This window comes from Plectrocnemia conspersa, unplaced genomic scaffold, assembly GCF_051122295.1.
Source record: "Plectrocnemia conspersa isolate PC_06_02 unplaced genomic scaffold, ASM5112229v1 ptg000006l, whole genome shotgun sequence".
NCBI lineage: Eukaryota > Metazoa > Arthropoda > Insecta > Trichoptera > Polycentropodidae > Plectrocnemia > Plectrocnemia conspersa.
Window position 1 is genome coordinate 18,717,128 of NW_028277170.1, and position 17,975 is coordinate 18,735,102.

General features: G+C 31.8%; 2 protein-coding genes across 7 annotated transcripts in view; both read left to right on the forward strand.

Moving 5' to 3' along the window:
• The window catches only part of LOC148234428 (uncharacterized), a 35,640-nt gene extending 28,641 nt beyond the window's left edge, over positions 1-6,999 (forward strand). The window contains exons 3-8 of one of the 5 annotated variants that reach the window (XM_088188154.1): positions 2,374-2,580; positions 2,665-2,853; positions 3,671-3,901; positions 3,969-4,190; positions 4,418-4,616; positions 6,349-6,999. In XM_088188154.1, the coding sequence (XP_088044280.1) occupies positions 2,374-2,580; positions 2,665-2,853; positions 3,671-3,901; positions 3,969-4,190; positions 4,418-4,616; positions 6,349-6,668 (1,368 nt within the window). In that variant the 3' untranslated portion in view covers positions 6,669-6,999. Of the gene's footprint in view, positions 1-2,373; positions 2,585-2,664; positions 2,854-3,670; positions 3,902-3,968; positions 4,191-4,417; positions 4,617-6,348 lie in introns of those variants that run through there. The other 4 variants (XM_088188155.1, XM_088188156.1, XR_015810104.1 and 1 more) reach the window with 4 other exon arrangements.
• Positions 7,000-8,565: 1,566 nt separating this feature from the next.
• Positions 8,566-15,008, forward strand: LOC148234429 (prostamide/prostaglandin F synthase-like). 2 transcript variants are annotated; one of them, XR_015810011.1, is made up of 6 exons: positions 8,566-8,689; positions 12,355-12,450; positions 12,523-12,631; positions 12,787-13,088; positions 14,342-14,715; positions 14,790-15,008. XR_015810011.1 is itself a non-coding variant. In XM_088187843.1 (6 exons), exons 1-6 carry the CDS (start codon positions 8,636-8,638, stop codon positions 14,865-14,867), a joined length of 600 nt encoding a protein of 199 aa, XP_088043969.1. In that variant the 5' UTR covers positions 8,566-8,635; the 3' UTR covers positions 14,868-15,008. The 2 variants fall into 2 exon arrangements, 1 of the variants encoding a protein (XP_088043969.1); XM_088187843.1 differs by having other exon boundaries at positions 12,787-12,915; positions 14,582-14,715.
• The last annotated feature ends 2,967 nt before the right edge of the window (positions 15,009-17,975 follow it).

Here is a 17,975-nt window from a genome sequence, read left to right on the forward strand (position 1 = left end):
TAATTTCTCTTCTCAAGGATGCACCTTTTTATAAATATATAAACGTCAATATGAACTAATTATGGTAACCAAAAAAAATATAAACTAGTAATTTGTAACCAAAAAATTTTTAGAAAGAAAATCGATTATAAATATATTAAATCTAAATTCAGAAAACAGGTGCACAATTATGAAATTTGATCTGCCTACACATCCTTCCAGCATTTTCTGTGAAGTTTGGCACTAATACTTTAAAATATATTGCATTTAAATCTTGAAGAATTCATTCAAATTAACTAGGAATAATTGCAAAGAAATTAAAATATTTTTTTTAATGAATTAATGCAACTTTAATCAAATAAAATTAAGTCCATAAATAATAAATTTTACTTTTATTTTACTGTAATTCTTATTTTTTTATATTTTAAGTGTATTTATTATATTTTCCTATATGTATACATTTATAATTTTATTATATCCAATTACAACCGCAGAATAAGTTATTCTTTACTAATACAAAATTACGTAAATAAATTCTTGAACAAAAATAAATATTTTTGGTAAATGCTGCCTATTGACTCTGATTTCTTAACTAAATATTGAGTATTTAAATATTGAGAAAATCAAGGATTTCATTTTTATCTTAATTTATTAGCTTAGATAAACAAATTTATTGTCAATAACAAATTTTATTTTATGTACAAATAAAATATACTTTTTTATATCACCAATATTTACGCTAATATGAACAATACGTCTCGTATTATAAATATAAAAAATCTATTAAATCAATAGCTATTTTAACAATTATGATGGTTTATGACACATGCTTTATTTTATTTATGTATTGTATATAAACTATTTTATTTACATTGTTTGCTTATTTCCTATGACCAATTGTGATGCAAATCTTAATTGAATTACTAGAATACCATAAGAAAAGCTATTTAGAATATATCATTAATTTATACATTCAATTTTAAGTGTAGTCTTTTTTTTATTGTTAACAATGATTTAAATATATATTAAAAAATTAATCGATTAATCAACTATTAAAAAGTATAATGATTGTTTGTGATATGTTGTATTTTTAATTTAATTAAAGCTGGCTTTAGATTATAAATATAGATTTTTTAAATCAATATTACTATTATACGTAATTTTTTTATTAATTTATTTAATTAAAATAGCTTATTTTTACACTAAACACTAATTATACATAAAAATACATACTATAACCATAAACAGAAATTAAAAGAAGACTTAATATTATAATTTATTTCATAATGCACGAAGGTGTTGTGTGAATATGAAGGTGTTTTATAATAGATTTTTTAAATCAATATAAGTATTATAAGTTATGTATATAATTTATTTAATTTACCATGTTTTCCTGATTATATTAATGTTTTGTAATATTTTCTAAGACCAATTGTGATACAAATCTCAATTGATTTACTAAATATATATTTAAAGAGCTATTTAAAATATCTCAATAACTTATATATTCAGTTTAAAGTTTAGTTTTTTTATTGTTAACAATGATTTTATTAAATGACAATTTTAATAGCACTGCATAACAACTATATAAATGATGAAATCTTCTATTACAAAAAATATACATAGCAAAATAAAATTATTGCCTAATCGGTAAAATATTATGTATCAAAAGACCAACATGAGACATTTAAAATAAATCATAAAAAGTGTATTTAATTTTTAAAGCACTTTTATGTATTATACTTTTATATGAGTCTAAAAACGGGACAAATAAAAATTTAATACAAATAAAATCTTTTTACATAGTGTAATCATGCAATATTCTGATTCTTAACTTTTTTAAGATTTGGCTATGAACGCTGTGTCATCTGCATAGCACAGATTGGCTATTTTATGTACTACGACAAAACTACACATTGTGCAGTGACAGATTTCTGTTATAAATGATTCACCTTTCATCACACATTACAATGGATCGTTTCTATTGCCTAAAAAACTGTATAATGGCTATGTTTGTTTTTCATTTAGTTCATGCGGCACCCGTTTGTCAGACTATTTTTATTTTTTATTCGTTTTTTGTATGGTACAAAGCAATTGTATTATTAACGCCTAACTTTTGCAAAAGCTCTCGCATTGTTATGCGTGGTTTTGATTAAACTAAGGCGTTCAATTAGTCGTTAGTAACTAAGGATATTTTTTGCACCACCATACATTACCTACTCAAAATGTTTTTTAGTTTAAGAGTAGTTTCTGCTGCATTACCACCCTTTTTTTAACTCATACAAAAAATGTTCTAATTTTTTTTTTCATTTTCTCCATTAAACACTTTTTGGTAATAGCTTTAAAAAAATACGTTTTGTTTATCATTATTTCTCAACCAATATATTTTTCTAGGTTTTACCAAACATCAATTACCTGATGTTAGCCGAGAACGGCATAGTGGCGCTGGAGAAGAACTCGCTGCCTCTGCAAATCAAACAGCTACACCTGGGCATAAACCACTTGACCACCCTGAACGGCACCATCAGGAACCTAGACCAGCTGGAGTGGTTGATGATACACTCGAACAAGTTGACGACGATCGAAAACGAAATTCCGATGGTTGGTTAGTTCGCTAAGTGATCATCCATCATATAGTTACTCGCGCCCGCCGCACCGTTGTGTTCACTCTTTACCCGCTTTCAGAACGCCAACAAGCTGAAGATGATACACGTAGGCCACAATCGCTTAGAAGCCATACCCAGAGAGATACGACACATGCCCCTCATAAACGCGCTCTTCTTCTACAACAACAATATCAAGTCACTCAACGGCGCCTTACAGAAGTGCAAGAAACTGGAGAGACTCAACCTATCGTTCAACAAAATCAAACACGTTAGTATTGTGCTCTTATGTTATATACACAGTGATGCTGGATTGTCGCGACAGCTCAGGTAGGAGGTTTGAGTAATGTAATAAGGTTATGGCTCCAAAATCCATCGATGGATTAACGATCTCACGACGAATTTTAGTAATATAACAATTCCAGATAAAATGGTTAAGAATTAATAAATATTTTTACTGTATTCTCAAATATTTTTTCATTACTTAACCGGGCACCCGTTTCAGTTCCGAGTAGTATTTGTCCACTATTATATTTATTTTTTGTATTATTTATTTTTATTAAATCTTCCGTTGTAACCTGACAGGCGTAAGCCCAATGCGTTACAACGGGGTAAATCTGTACCAACTGAGAAAGTCAATCAGATATAATAAATACCTACACGTAAGGGCTGATTTACAAGCTGCCAGTTGGACGTAAACTGGCGGGTCAACGTCCTACTGGCATGTTATAATCAAATAATTTATTCTGGGTAATTGATATCAAAATTGCATTGGAGTATTAAAAAAATATTTATTCACATCTATTGCTAGAGAGTTATCCATCAAACGATGAATAACGGTATATAATAACAATATACTTAAATGCCGTTTTTTATACAACCGTCCCCCGAGTATATTGTGTGTATTTCAAGCAAATACGTCTATTTATTTATTTTTTGTTATACGGCAAATGTTTGTGGATCCTGAAATAAAATGTGTCATAAAACTTACATTATGAAACAATACTATCGGATTCTTAAAAATGTTTAAATACTTAGTGGTATAGGTGTTTCATATCATATTAACAGAATATATAAACTGTTTTTAGTTATCTTACGACGACTTCGCGGAGGCAAAGAACTTGATGGACTTGGATCTTGGTCACAACCAAATACATTCCTTGAACGGATCCCTGCGCAACCTTTCTCTATTGACTTACTTGAACTTGACTCACAACGAACTGTCTGAATTCTCCATGGAGGAGCTGAGAGGTATCAAGAGGCTGCTGGTCGTCGATTTGTCCTTCAACAAAATCACTCAAATCCAGGGACAAATCGAGGTACGTTTTAACGGCCCGTTCGCTCAAACAAAGTCTCGGCGTTTGTGAATTTTGTTCAACATTTCAGAATACGGTTGACTTTAAGGGTGAAGTTTTAGAGTTGCGGCTTAACTACAATAAACTTAAAACCCTCAACGAAGCGCTGGTAGGACTGCAGGGGCTGTACAAGCTGAATGTGAGCAACAACCAGCTGGAGATGATCACTCCGATGGACCTAATGGGATTGCATCAACTGCGCGTTTTGGACATATCTCACAACCACATTACAACTTTAGATAATGCGTTTATGGTGAGTATCTCATTATTCAAATTTCATCAGAATTACCCCCCAAAGCATCACAAAGTGTATTGCAGTAAAGCATAGATTTTATAATATAATTATTTTTAATTTACATTATTATTGAAACATAATCACATCTGTATGAACTCTGATAAAAAGCTCATTTTTAAAATATGTATATTATAAGTGCTTTGAATATACCTAACATATATTAAACAAATCAAATCTCTTTCTAGTCGTACCTTCCAGCGCTGGAGGAGCTGCATGCCTCGTACAACAAAATCACAATTCTCAATAAAGATTTTCATGGTTTGCCTGTGCTATGCCATGCTGACATGTCGTACAACAGTATAAAAGCAATAAACATTCAGTTAGTAACTAAAACCCAATGTTTAATACACGGAGTACCGGGAACGTTGAAAATTCAATTGTATGGTAGGTATCATAAAAAAATACGGTGGGTTCTTGTCTATTATATCGACGCAAGCCTAGCGATTTTGGCTTTATATTAGTTTGTACCTTTATAATGGACAAGTACGATGTAACAGCGCTGAATCAATTCATCAAAATATATTATAAGCGAATAAAATATATGTAGATGGCGAGCGCAAAGCGCAATATTATGAGCGCATAAGCATCTAGTGCATAATTATATAGATACATATTAATGTATGTGCGATATTTATAGTATGTTTTGCATTGCAATTTATGATATATTTATAAACATAACTGAGTTTCATTTGTTAGAATATAATTAAACTCATTAACTAATACATATAATCATATTACTGTTTTTTTTTTAAATATTATCAGATATTTGCGTACAAAAATATATGCCAAGAGATAAAATATTATATTTCATGAATCATAAATTATATGCTATAAGACCAAAGTACTATTGTAAAGGACACGGCAGCCGTAAACGGTTTTGATACACAAAGTAATTTATTTTAATAAGAATAATTTAGAATATAAATACAATTACATGACATTCTTTAAAACATTGTCACAATTAACAAACATTATTGGGTATTGAAAATCAGGTCTAGAATCAGTGACATATTTTATTTAACTTTTAATTTCTATTTACTTTATAATCGATGCCTTTAATGGTTCTTTTTTAACGGTTGTCTTGCCTATTGCAATGATTCTATGATCTTTATCCTGTATATATGTTTTTTTAAATTTGATATGCGTTGAAGTATTAATTTTATGTTCATTTTAATTATTGCAATAAATTTTGCTATAATTTATATGTTGTATATAATATATGTATATTGCTACGAATCAATGTGAATTTTTCAGTAAATGTTTTCACAATAATTGCTAATACATTTTTATATAAATATAAACATCGTATTATAAATAAGATGTATTAGAGATCCAGAGCAAAGATTTATATGTTATTCACATTTATTTTGTAACAATATTTACCCCTCGTACTGTATTTATATATTCAATGAATATCGCAAATCATCGTTGATCTTTTAAAACTTTCACTGTTACATTATTATCAAAAAAAAATTTAAAAGCACAGTAAGATTTTTAATACATTATATATCATACAAATAATATTAACCTTCTTTCTTGATTTAAAGCTCTTATATTTAAATAGACATATTTTTAAATCAAATTAAAGATTACAGATCCACTAATCCTTTACAATCAATTTTTTATATACAGAAATTTATCTAATTCTTGCGGCCTTTTTTTAATTTTCCTGTATCAAATTTGTGTAAATATAGTTTTTATTCAGAGTCAAATCCTAAACCATTAGCTATTGGAGTATCTCAATGTACAATTCTAGCGTCACTATTATTCACTGAGTTTACAAGTCAAAACCTTAGATAAATGTTTTCACATAACTTTATGTTTTAAAAACAATAATCCACATTGTGCCACTTAACTTAAAAATAAAGTAAAATCAATCAAAAAGTTGTTTAATAAATGCTTAGTTACAGCAAATCCAGACTTTGAAAATACAGAAAAATATGTTGGAATTAACTTTTATAGTTCTAAACTTTCATGGAAATCGCACAATATTGATTTTGTTACATGGAAGCTTTAACAAGTCAGCGAAGATATGTAATTTATGATGCTCCTTCATCGGTCAATGACGACATTACGCCGGCATAACATTATTTACATATCGTTTTATCGTTTTCAGGTAACCCTGTGTTGTGCAGCGACGACTACCCAGACATAAACGGGTTCATAAACAAATTCCACGTCCGATTCTATGGAGAGTGCTCCCACCATAAGATCTTCACGCCGACGGTGGTCTCAAAGTCTCAGTTGAATGACATCGTGCCGATAAGGGGCGGAATTCTATTGGCCACTAATGTGGTTTCGCTGGACGGTCACATGGACAAGAACACAAAAATCATCGGAATGGGCAACAAGCTTGTGCACATCATCACAGGCAGAAACGGAGACATACTCGTGTACCCTCCAATAACACTGCCCTCGATACCCAACACGGCTTGAGCGAAACAATCTTATGTGTTAACTGATCGTCGAGTCAAAATTTTGTTATGAACATTTTATATAATTACATATATATTGAAAAGATAACAAAATTACATTATTTATAAATTTTAAGCAATCTATAGATATGTATTTATGTTATTATATACAAATGTGAACGCTTTAAGTGTAAAAACGTATATTGTTGTACACCAAACACTTATTGATTTAATATGGTATATAAAAAAACATGTTGTTATTCAAAATTTAAGTAAATATGTATGATTTTTTTAAATTAACGTGTTTTTTTATGTTGTTTAAATTTGTAACGGAATTCAACATGCTACTTGCATATCTCGTCTTTTCTTTCTCGCATTTCTCCTGCCAACGTTTCGACTTCTGATGTTGGGGGCATCGTCTAGAAACATCGTATTGAATTCCGTTACAAATTTAAACAACAATATATATATATATATATATATATATATATATATATATATATATATATATATATATATATATATATATATATATATATATATATATATTTATGTACGTATTATATACAGAGTTTACAAAGGCTGCCTACTCCAACTGAGGTGTCTCTGCATATAGGTACTGTAGGAAATGTGTTGTTGATTATATAATATTAAATAAAAAATAAGTTGTACATAAATTTTATTACCCTAAAATAAATAAATAATATTATAATATTAGTGTTTGATTATTTCGTGAGATTTTTTTTATTTTAGTGTCTTTCCGTTATCTCAAATATTAGTATAATTTTTACTAAATTTATTTTGCTTACTATTGGCCTAAATAAGAAGATAGTGCTACCTCAGACCAAGGTCTCAAGGTCAAAAAATATAATAAAAATGCAATATTTTTTTCGTTTATTCATATAAAAATAATCTGCACAATAAATAATTTCCTAAAAATACTGGTGTTAGGTTTTGTTAAGTGTTGAAATCTAGTCGGGGGTCGCCATTTCAAGGCTTAGTAACCGTAAGAGGTGTGACTTCGCAGATGGAAATTGGAGATAATTTATCCGTTAAAATTACATGTATTGCGAGTTACTATAATGGACGTGATCGTTTTCTCCGTGCGGTGGTGGAGAAGCCGGCAGAAGGATGATGTCAGTGGAAGGTAGGTGAGGCGGCCTTGTAGGTGAGGCAGCGACGGTGTAGTGGAGGTTGCTCCCTCTGTTGCAGTGGTGTCTGGTGAAGTCCCTCTCTGATGATGGCGGTACATGACCGTATAATCCTCGTCTACGGGCCGTATCTTGATTCTGTTGTTTCCCTGTTTTTTTTCGATACAAGCTCTCACTACCTGGACTGAATGTAGCTGTGAATTCAGCGGACTCTTTGGAAGCACCGAATATCGTTGCTGGGAAGGTTCAGTTAATCTCTAAATGGGTTTTGCGAAATAGAAGAATATCTAGAAAATTTTCCATTTTGAAAAATTGTGCGAGATATATATTTCATATACAAAAATCAAATATTATATGGAAATTCAAATGACCAGATAAAAATAACAGTTTTCAGTTCCTTAAAAATCGTACGGTTCCGTACAATTTTTAAGTATACCCCCCAATAACACGGTAAATTAGGGACGTGCTATTTGGATGCTAAATAAATTATTAAAATAATAATTAGTTTTTAAAAACTAAACCATAGTAAATTCATTATTTCTAAATGTCATTGTTGAAACTCCCACAAAAAACAATAACTGAAGCTAAAAATCTTGATAGCCTTTAGTTAAGTTGTAAAAAATATTTAAAACCTTAATTCTAATTATAGAATTGATTTCCTTCCTTTTAATTATTTTTTAGTTTACCTTCCTATTGTATTTTTATATCTGGTAGCCCTAGCCGTAGCTGACAATTGAGATCAATATCACTTGGCGTACTGGCAACACTGTGGCGCATAACGTATATGTATAACAAGTACCGGTTTTGATCGCCTATCACGCGCAAACAACAAATCGAGATGGACTTAGCCAAGATTGCTTTGAAAAACATCAAGAGTGCCATAAGTGGAGAGGTGAGATAGTATAAATTACTTATTTAAAAAAATACATATTTATATGTAGGTATATATACTTCGCTAATGATATTATAATCTCTTACAGTGACAAACAAACAATACAGTAATCTCAGTCACTCGACCTTTGAAATTAAAAATAAATTTAGATAAAAATGTAAAATTTGTAGGTTAACTGATTTCACCACTTTAGTTAGTTCGTTTCACATCTTTGCGTAATATTGAAAGCTATTGTTATGACAATACAAATTTTGTAAATGATGAAACTACGACACAATACGTTACATAATATCGATATGTTTTCATGTCAGACCCCAAATTTATAGGCTGATTTTAACGATTTAAATTAATTTATATTTAAAAAATTGTACACATAAATCACTGGTTATATGTCTATTTATTTATAAAAAATATTTAAACTACATATTTTACTCACTATACAATAATTAAAAATGGCGTATCAAAGTTGCGGACAAACTTAGCCGAGCTATTTTTAAAACAAGTTTAATGTCCATACTATGGTAATTATCGTGTCCTCAAATTTCTTTATATCCTGCATTGATAAATGACAAAAAGTTTTTAATTTTATTTTTTTAAATCCTTTTTGACCTCCTACTAAGATTTATTATAATGGAGTTATTAGGTTTTTATTAATTTTTAATAACCGCAATTTGAAACAAAAGCTGAGATAATAACAACGTCTATTTTTAGAATGAGTTCATGTTGATATGATTTGTACTAGGACAGTTATCGAGTTCATGCCATTTAATCCCACATTAATGATAAACAAAATATAAAAATAAAACATAACTATTGTACTTTCTGAAAGTAATATGAATGTTATAAAACTCACTTGATCTTAAGGCTCGGGCACACAGAGAGCGATCTGTCGCGGCGGGACGCGATATCTGACCGCGGCGACAGGCGATCTACTTGTATTATGCGATGTTGCATCAGTTCTATCAGACAGAACGCGGTCTACGGCGGTCTACCGCAGACCGCGTTCTGTCTGACAGAACTGATGCAACATCGCATAATACAACCAGATCGCCTGTCGCCGCGGTCAGATATCGCTTCCCGCCGCTACAGATCGCTCTCTGTGTGCCCGAGCCTTTAGTTGAAAATATTCCTTTCACAACACCGCTGTCATTTTTTATGAACTGAGAGTACATATAAAATGTGTCAGGGTGTTTTAAATAACATAAACTAGACCTATTAGTAATCAAAGGTTAAATAAACACAAACGAGTTAATAAATATTTAACCCTCATTTCAAGTTTTGTTTATTCTATAATAAAACTCATGTATAACAATCGTGAAAACATATAAAAAATATTTATTTAAACAATGCAATTGCAAAAAAATGTACTTAATTTTATTTACCCTTTGCACCCCTAATCGATTTTTTTACTAGGTAGGTAGCCAAATCAGGAAAAATTAAAAATGTTAAATTCTTATTAAAAAATTAAATTATATATTTAGAGCATAAATATTAATAAACTAATAGCAAACACGAAGAAATCAGAACAAATACTTACATTACATTTTAATTTTTTTAGGTTCTCTCAAGTACCATTGGTTGACAATCCATAATTATAAATTAACACAATAGGGTGATGACCCATTTTAAAATATTTATGGGACTGAAAAATGCTTAAAACATAAATAAATAAATATACACAAATAACAATTACATGCCGCTCAGTTTTAGATATACCTACCTGCGAACGAAGAAAGCAGAAAGAACGCAGAAATGAAAAATTGTACCGTTTTCCCACAATTAAAAATCCACAAGATATATCTATATTTATATAAACTAATGTTAGGTATATATTTAAAAACTAATATACGTCCCATCAAAGGTCAAACGAAACGTTGCAGTTAGTGTCATATTGTTTTATAAATTTCTTATTTAAAAATAGAGAAAACTTTTAATGAGTAGCTTTATGGTACATATTTGTTTGTAATTTTATATATTCAAGCTAATAATGCTTATATAGGATATTTTTATATAAAAATAAACAAAGTGATACACGAAAAAGGGCACCTCGTTTAATAATATGTGGGATGTTGATTTATTATAAATTAAAGAAACAAATATGGACAAATATTATTTTTTTATTTTTCTTAAATCCGCAAGTTCTATTATTATACCAACTCATCAGTGTAAAAGTTACTGTCATTACTAGTTATTATTCTCTAATTTTCTGATGTGGTGCGATTTGTTTGAGGTACCGTTTCTTCGTCACTGTTATTTAAATTACCTGTATTCCATCTTCGATTCACGGCAACAAGCACTTTCTTCCCTATCATCATTAGAAGATGAAAAATCAAACATGAAATCCTCCCCATCACTATCATTACAAAACATATCATCACAATCACTATATTTAGCCATAGCACTGTTTTTTTACAATAAAATTTAAAAAAAAATTTCACACTAAAATTTTAAAAAATGAAAAATATAAGTCATTTAAATAAAATTATCAATCGCTATATAGTTTCACTTAGACACAAATTACAGACTGTCGAAAACACAATAGGCAATAAAAACATCCCTGACGCATGTCTACCGAAGGACGATCGTCAAATATTGCCTTCGGGAGAAAGCTACGGCACATCTGCCTTTAAATTTAGTCATCAAAAAAACCCCGTCTTATCGTGATAAATGAGCTCTCCCCGGCTTGATTTAACTAAAAATTATATTTTTTTTATAAGATATGCTTCTTGAAACTTGTCTGCAACACTGCAAAAACGCCATTCAAAACATGCACAGGAAATACTCAAAAATTGACGTTATAATTCATTAATTGAAATGGTGCGCCTGACGCACCATCCGAGTAATATATAGCCAAGCGCTGGTGAGTCCTACACGCTTCATGAGTGCAAAGGGTTAACCTTACCATGACATTATTCCTTACAAATCCCATCAAAACGATTGCCATATTTTGATTTACAAATTCTTACTGCTTGTTGATGATTTAAGAGTATTCAGTTACATAGAATTTAATATTTTATGGAATATTAAATTGCCATTAACCCTTTCACCGCGACTGATATTTTTGCGCGCCATTTCGAAATTTGTTAATACGTGGGGAGCACCTATTCATGCCATATTTTTTTTAAATATTTTGCTTTAATAAATTCAAGTGATTTACAGCGTTAAATTATACTAAATAACCATATTATTAGACTCAAAAGTTTATGGCCACTTTAGGTGCCCGATGAGTACTAGCGATTTTCTTGATGACTTCTCTAGGAGCCATCTGCGGTGAAAGGGTTAATAATATCTGTACATTGATTAACAATTTTATATTTTGCTTTACATTTTTAACATCACAGATGTTGTATAATGAATTATACATACGCATATTATGTATAATTAAATGCATTTTTCCTTTTAATCTACTCAATAATTGTAATTGCCATTCCGCTGCTGATGTCACTTACAAGTAGCAATTAAATTATTGTCCTTCAAATGAATCGCATTGCTACAATGTAATTTATCTACTCGTCGCTTGCGTGCAATCATTATATTCAATATCAGCAGTTTCTTACTTGAATATAAACTGTAAATCTGCGATAAATATACATTTTTATTTAAAATTTGCTTGAATTATCAAATATTAAGGCAGCTTTATCTTCTTATTGTATCTTATTTTTCAGACTACAACTTTGGGAAGCGTATGGAAAGACAATCCAACTGTGGTCATATTCTTCAGAAGATGGGGCTGCATGTTTTGCCGTCTTTGGGCAAAAGAAGTATTAATATATACCGAAATAATTATAAATTTAAAAACAGATTACTACAATATTCATTTATATTACAAATAGCTATCTGAGATCGCGCCAATACTATCTAAAAACAACGTGAAGCTCGTCGGAGTTGGATATGAAGATCTGGGCAAAGAAGAATTTGTAGAAGGCAAATTTTTCGATGGAGGTATTTTTTATTTATTTAATAAATAAATATTATAAATCCAATGTATATCTGCAAATTTTTTATTCCTTGTTTATATAATATAAACCGGTTTTTCTATATTGTTCAAAGGTTGATGTGTTGGTATTCTAATAATTATTGCAATTGTATCATTACAGACTTGTACGTAATCAGTGAGAAGAAGACATATGAAGAATTGGGTTTTAACCGATTCAGCATGTTATCTGTCCTTGCCAGTCTACTTTGGAAAGAATCGAGGGAAGCAACTTCCAAAGGCCGAGCTATGAGTAATCATTCGACTTATATACAGCTATCACCACGAAAAACTATACACATGCATAATACTACTAAAGCCAACATTATATTGCATCTTTTACATTTTTTCCACAAACTTTTGTTATAAATATGCTCATTGAAGGGTGGCTTTCACTTAAAGCAAAAAAATAAAATATATTTCTCTGTCTATTAGTCCTGTCACAGCTGGCAACAATTGCTGATTTACGACTAGGGTATCTCATGTGAGAACTTTGAGATCTTTATCTTCCCCATATTTTAAATGGTTCTTAGGATTTGGGTTAACAACTATTATGCGATAAATAATATTAAAAAAAATAACATTTAATATTGTGTTACAACGCTTTACTTCAATGGACAAAAAATTATGGGAAAAGATTCATACAATGAATTTATTTCTTCTCCCATATTTCGTAATATTTTTTTTAATTCTACGACATTATTTAAAGTTTTTGTTTTTAAATGGCCCATAGATGTTCAATTGGATTTTGGTCGAAACTATTCCTGGGCCAAGGGAATTTTGTAATCTGGTGAAAGAATAGAACATTATGAAGAAAATATTGAAAGTTTGAATAAAAAAAATAAAAATTAGCATATTTTTCCGGCACGATGGTATATTCCTAAAAGAAAATCTAAAAAAAACCGTCTCGAATCTGTCCCAAAAATATCTTTTAAAATATGTCATTTCAGTAAAATCAAATCATAATACATTTTCACAAGTAGACATATATTTTTACCAGCGAAAATATAAATTATCTGACAGGTGCTAGTAAAATTATATGATTTCAACTTTTCTTTATGTATGTAATATATATATTTACATTCTTATCATTATTTATTTACATCCGATGTATAAATGTTACAGTGAATGCGTATTTTTTGGTAAAATTATATGTTCACTAGTAAAGTCCAAATAAATTTTTACCAGTAGATATATATTTCTACCAGCAAAAATATAATTTAACTGATAGGCGCTAATATGCTACTCTTAAATGTCTATGAAACTCAAATTGATAGTTGGGAAACGTCCATTTGCTGTTCAAACCCAAACCTAACCTAATTATAGTTTTAGAACTTTCAGTAGGTCATGTCCAAAATAAAAACTTAGCCAACTCATCTCTCAATGGAAAATAAGCAGAAGAATAAGTACAGACAGACATTGTATCTCACATATTGCACCATAGTTTTTCCACATTTTGATATTACACTATATTTTTAAAATATGATAGCTATCCTTACCGATATTACTATGCACTTCTAATATAAGAGAGCTAATCAAAGTATATTCAAACCGAATTTTGGTCAATAGGAGAGCGCAAAAACAATTATCATTTCTCAGAAGACAAAAGTTCACATTAAAAGCAATAAAATCGTGTCGACGATAAGATAACCTAGTCATAAATCATTAGTTGTTGCCAGCTGTGACAAGACAATAGATGGGCAAAAATTAATTTCGGTCCTTCACATGAAATGTATATTTTCTTTTTTTGATTTAACAACCCTTTACCAACTCTTCAATGAACATATTTATAACAAAAGTTTATGGAAAAAATGTGAAAGATGCAATTTAATCTTAGCTTTAGTAATATTATGTGTGTGTGTAGCTTTCGTAATTAATTACTAATAATAATTATTTTATGTGTTATGCTGATTTTTTAGAGGTCGGTGGGAATTTAAAAGGTGATGGATTGCAAAATGGTGGTGCTCTGATCATAGGTAAAGACGGAAAGATTTTAAACCACTTTATACAAAATGGTCCAGCTGAACACATGCCCAATGCTGCTATATTACAGGTATTGAATAATTAACTTATTATTACAGAACAATAAGATTATATTTTATTTATTATATATGTAAATTATTTTAGATACTAGGATTGGAAGATCAATGGAAAGCATCAAATGAACCGGAAACAAAAAATTTTGAAGGAACATGCATGACATAATTATTATTTACTTATCTCTAATTGTGTTTTTTATATGAATATCAAATGTGATTGTGTAATTTTTTGTATACCTATATGTAATATGTATATCCAAAATATGTAATATGTATATCCAAATAATATAATAATCTTGCTGTATAACTTATTTTTTTATATGTCCTTTAGAATTTTGAGCTACTGGCTAGGTATATTTATAGGAGGGAAACCAAAATAATGTAATTATACTCAAATTAAATTCCAATATCTGAATTTATACATAACGGTTTAAATTTTAACATTCAGTCTTTAGAGTAAAACTTTACCGATAAATTAGTCCTGTCTGTTTCTAATGTAACATATTAAGAATCTAAGAGAATCTTCATACATCCCACCGATGATACCGGAGTCCAAATGGATACCATCTTTAGGATTTTGAAATAGCTTTTTTTTAGATAAGTTTACCATTGCATTTTACACTGAAAATTCTCGAACCTAAAATTTCCTGATAACCTAATTTGAACTGTTGATAATCCTGTGGCGGCGTTTTGACAGTTTTCAGTGCTGCCACACCACAAAACTAGATGCTCTACATAGCTTCGTATTCTGGAAGAGACATCCTAGAGCAGGGATGGCGAATCTTTTTACGTTTGGGTGCCAAATTTATTTATTTATTAAAATTATGACCATCGTGACCCGACAGATTAACTTAATGCATCACGACTGGCAAAAGTATAAAATATATTACAATTTTAAAATACATTCATATGTATATAGGTATGCATACATATAAATTCATACACGCACACACATACACATATAAGTAAAAACACGAAAACAAGATAAAAGAACTGACAAAAATCACCTCAACAGGTGTGCATTGTCCCACAAGAATTGAACCAAACCCCCATATGTGCACAATAAAATGTCAATATCTCTATGAACAGTATTGAGCAGACGAATGGCCTTTGACAGAGAAGAGTTGGAAAGTGCTTCAGTTCTAGACTTTACAGCAGGGGTAGCCAACCCCCTTGAACATTTTCCCAGCCCGCGAGATTCATCACACTATTACAAAATATATATATTTTATAATGGCAAATACACTTTCGTCATCATAAAAATAAATTCATAATCCATATCAGTTATTTATAAATTAGATTTTTGCTGTTGTACATTCAATACCAAATGCTTTTTTAGGAGTGGTGGTGGTGACGGGTGGCAATGAGACACAGATTGAGCCGCTGCAGTAGTATGTTTATTTAAGGTTACGGTTTACATTACAAGAATGGGGCGGACGCGCGACGGCACGCGTCCGAACCCTTACAAGCTTGCCGGAAGAGAGAGAGCCGTCACAACACCGCTATTTCTGCGCCGACCAGTTTTGGCCATAACAAATCTATATTGGCCCCCATACGGCTCCGGCCCTAGCAATTTACAATTGCGAACTATAACCAGGGGGAGGTATGGGGGCCTTGGCGCTGCTGTTGATTAAATGCTGGCGGCGCAAAAGTAGCAAAGTCGTGACGTATGGTGTGGCGGCGCGGCCTCCAGTGACGCGCGGCGTGCTTCGCTCCAAGCCGAGTGGAACACGTGTAGACCCGGGCGGCGCGTAGGGCTCCAGGGGGCGCGAGAAGAACGGGCATGTCCGGGAGCACCTTTCGGGGCCCTGTGGTGCGTCGGTGCAGCTACACAGGGCGCGCGCGTGACGGGCCCCGAACATGCGGTTCGAGCTCGGAGTCGCGGGGGCGTAGCCCTACGGGTGCGTGACGGGTCACGCGTGGTCCACTCGAGCCTGGTCTACGGCAGCACTTCGGTGGCTTCTCGCTGGAGGCGCGTGGTGGCGCCGGATGCTTCCTGGGTCACGTGGTCGGCGGCGGCGGCGGCTGACGATGGCGGCTCATGGTCGGAGGCGCAGGCCCATCGTCTTGGTGGTCCGCCAGCTCGAGTCCGGATCCAGGGAAGCTCCGGCGGGGTGGCAGCAAGTGGGTTTGCAGCGGCTCGGCTTTTTGTACTGCAGCGGCGTCTGTGTCTGCCATTTTTCGTCTGACTCCATATGTGTGCTCAGGATCACGTCGGGGTCACCAGTTTAGGAGTGGTGGTGGTGACGGGTGGCAATGAGACACAGATTGAGCCGCTGCAGTAGTATGTTTATTTAAGGTTACGGTTTACATTACAAGAATGGGGCGGACGCGCGACGGCACGCGTCCGAACCCTTACAAGCTTGCCGGAAGAGAGAGAGCCGTCACAACACCGCTATTTCTGCGCCGACCAGTTTTGGCCATAACAAATCTATATTGGCCCCCATACTTTGTATCCTGTTCACATGTTGTCACTTTTATTTATATGCACACCAAACTGGTTTCACCGGTCAATCTATTTCGATATTCTATTACATTTTAGAAAATTACTTAAAACTTACAAGCATATGTAGAAAATAAAATTGCTAATATCACATAACAGCTAAAGATTTCTGAAGTTGTGTTCCAAGTTCTAATTATTTTTTCTTCTGCATTCCTTTAAATTATATTTAATAATCGATCATTTCAATTATTTCTCAAATCACTAAACTTTTTCATCTATATTGAATGATTGCTTTTCTATATCTTCAAGATTACGCCTCTCAAAAATCTTAAAATTAAAAGTATCTGCCGATACAACATCTGGATATAAAATAAATTTTCACTAGTTTTCGGGCACTTATAGTTAATAATTATCAACGCATTTTGTCAAGCTCGGCCATTTATTTGTTTTTAAAATGACGGAACAAAGAATTTGTATAAAATTTTGCGTTGAAAATGAGATTAAATGCAATTTATTGGTACAAATGTTTGATACAAACAAAAGAAGCAAAAAAACCTTTGTAATTTAAAATATGCTGTATAAATAAACTGTAGCAGTTTTAATATAGATTTTCATATCACTTGTTTAAAAATTGCCTTAGTATATATCTCTTATACTTTTTTTAGCCAGCTTAATTCTTTTTTTGTCCTTCACGTCCATCCCACTCGACGAAGTGAACACATCTGGCTGGGGAAATTAGCTGCTCAAAATCTTGGCTGTGACAACCTAGCTGTGGCAGCCATTTTGCCTAGTGCATAGTCAGCCTTGGAGTATTGATTTTCTCGTTACATC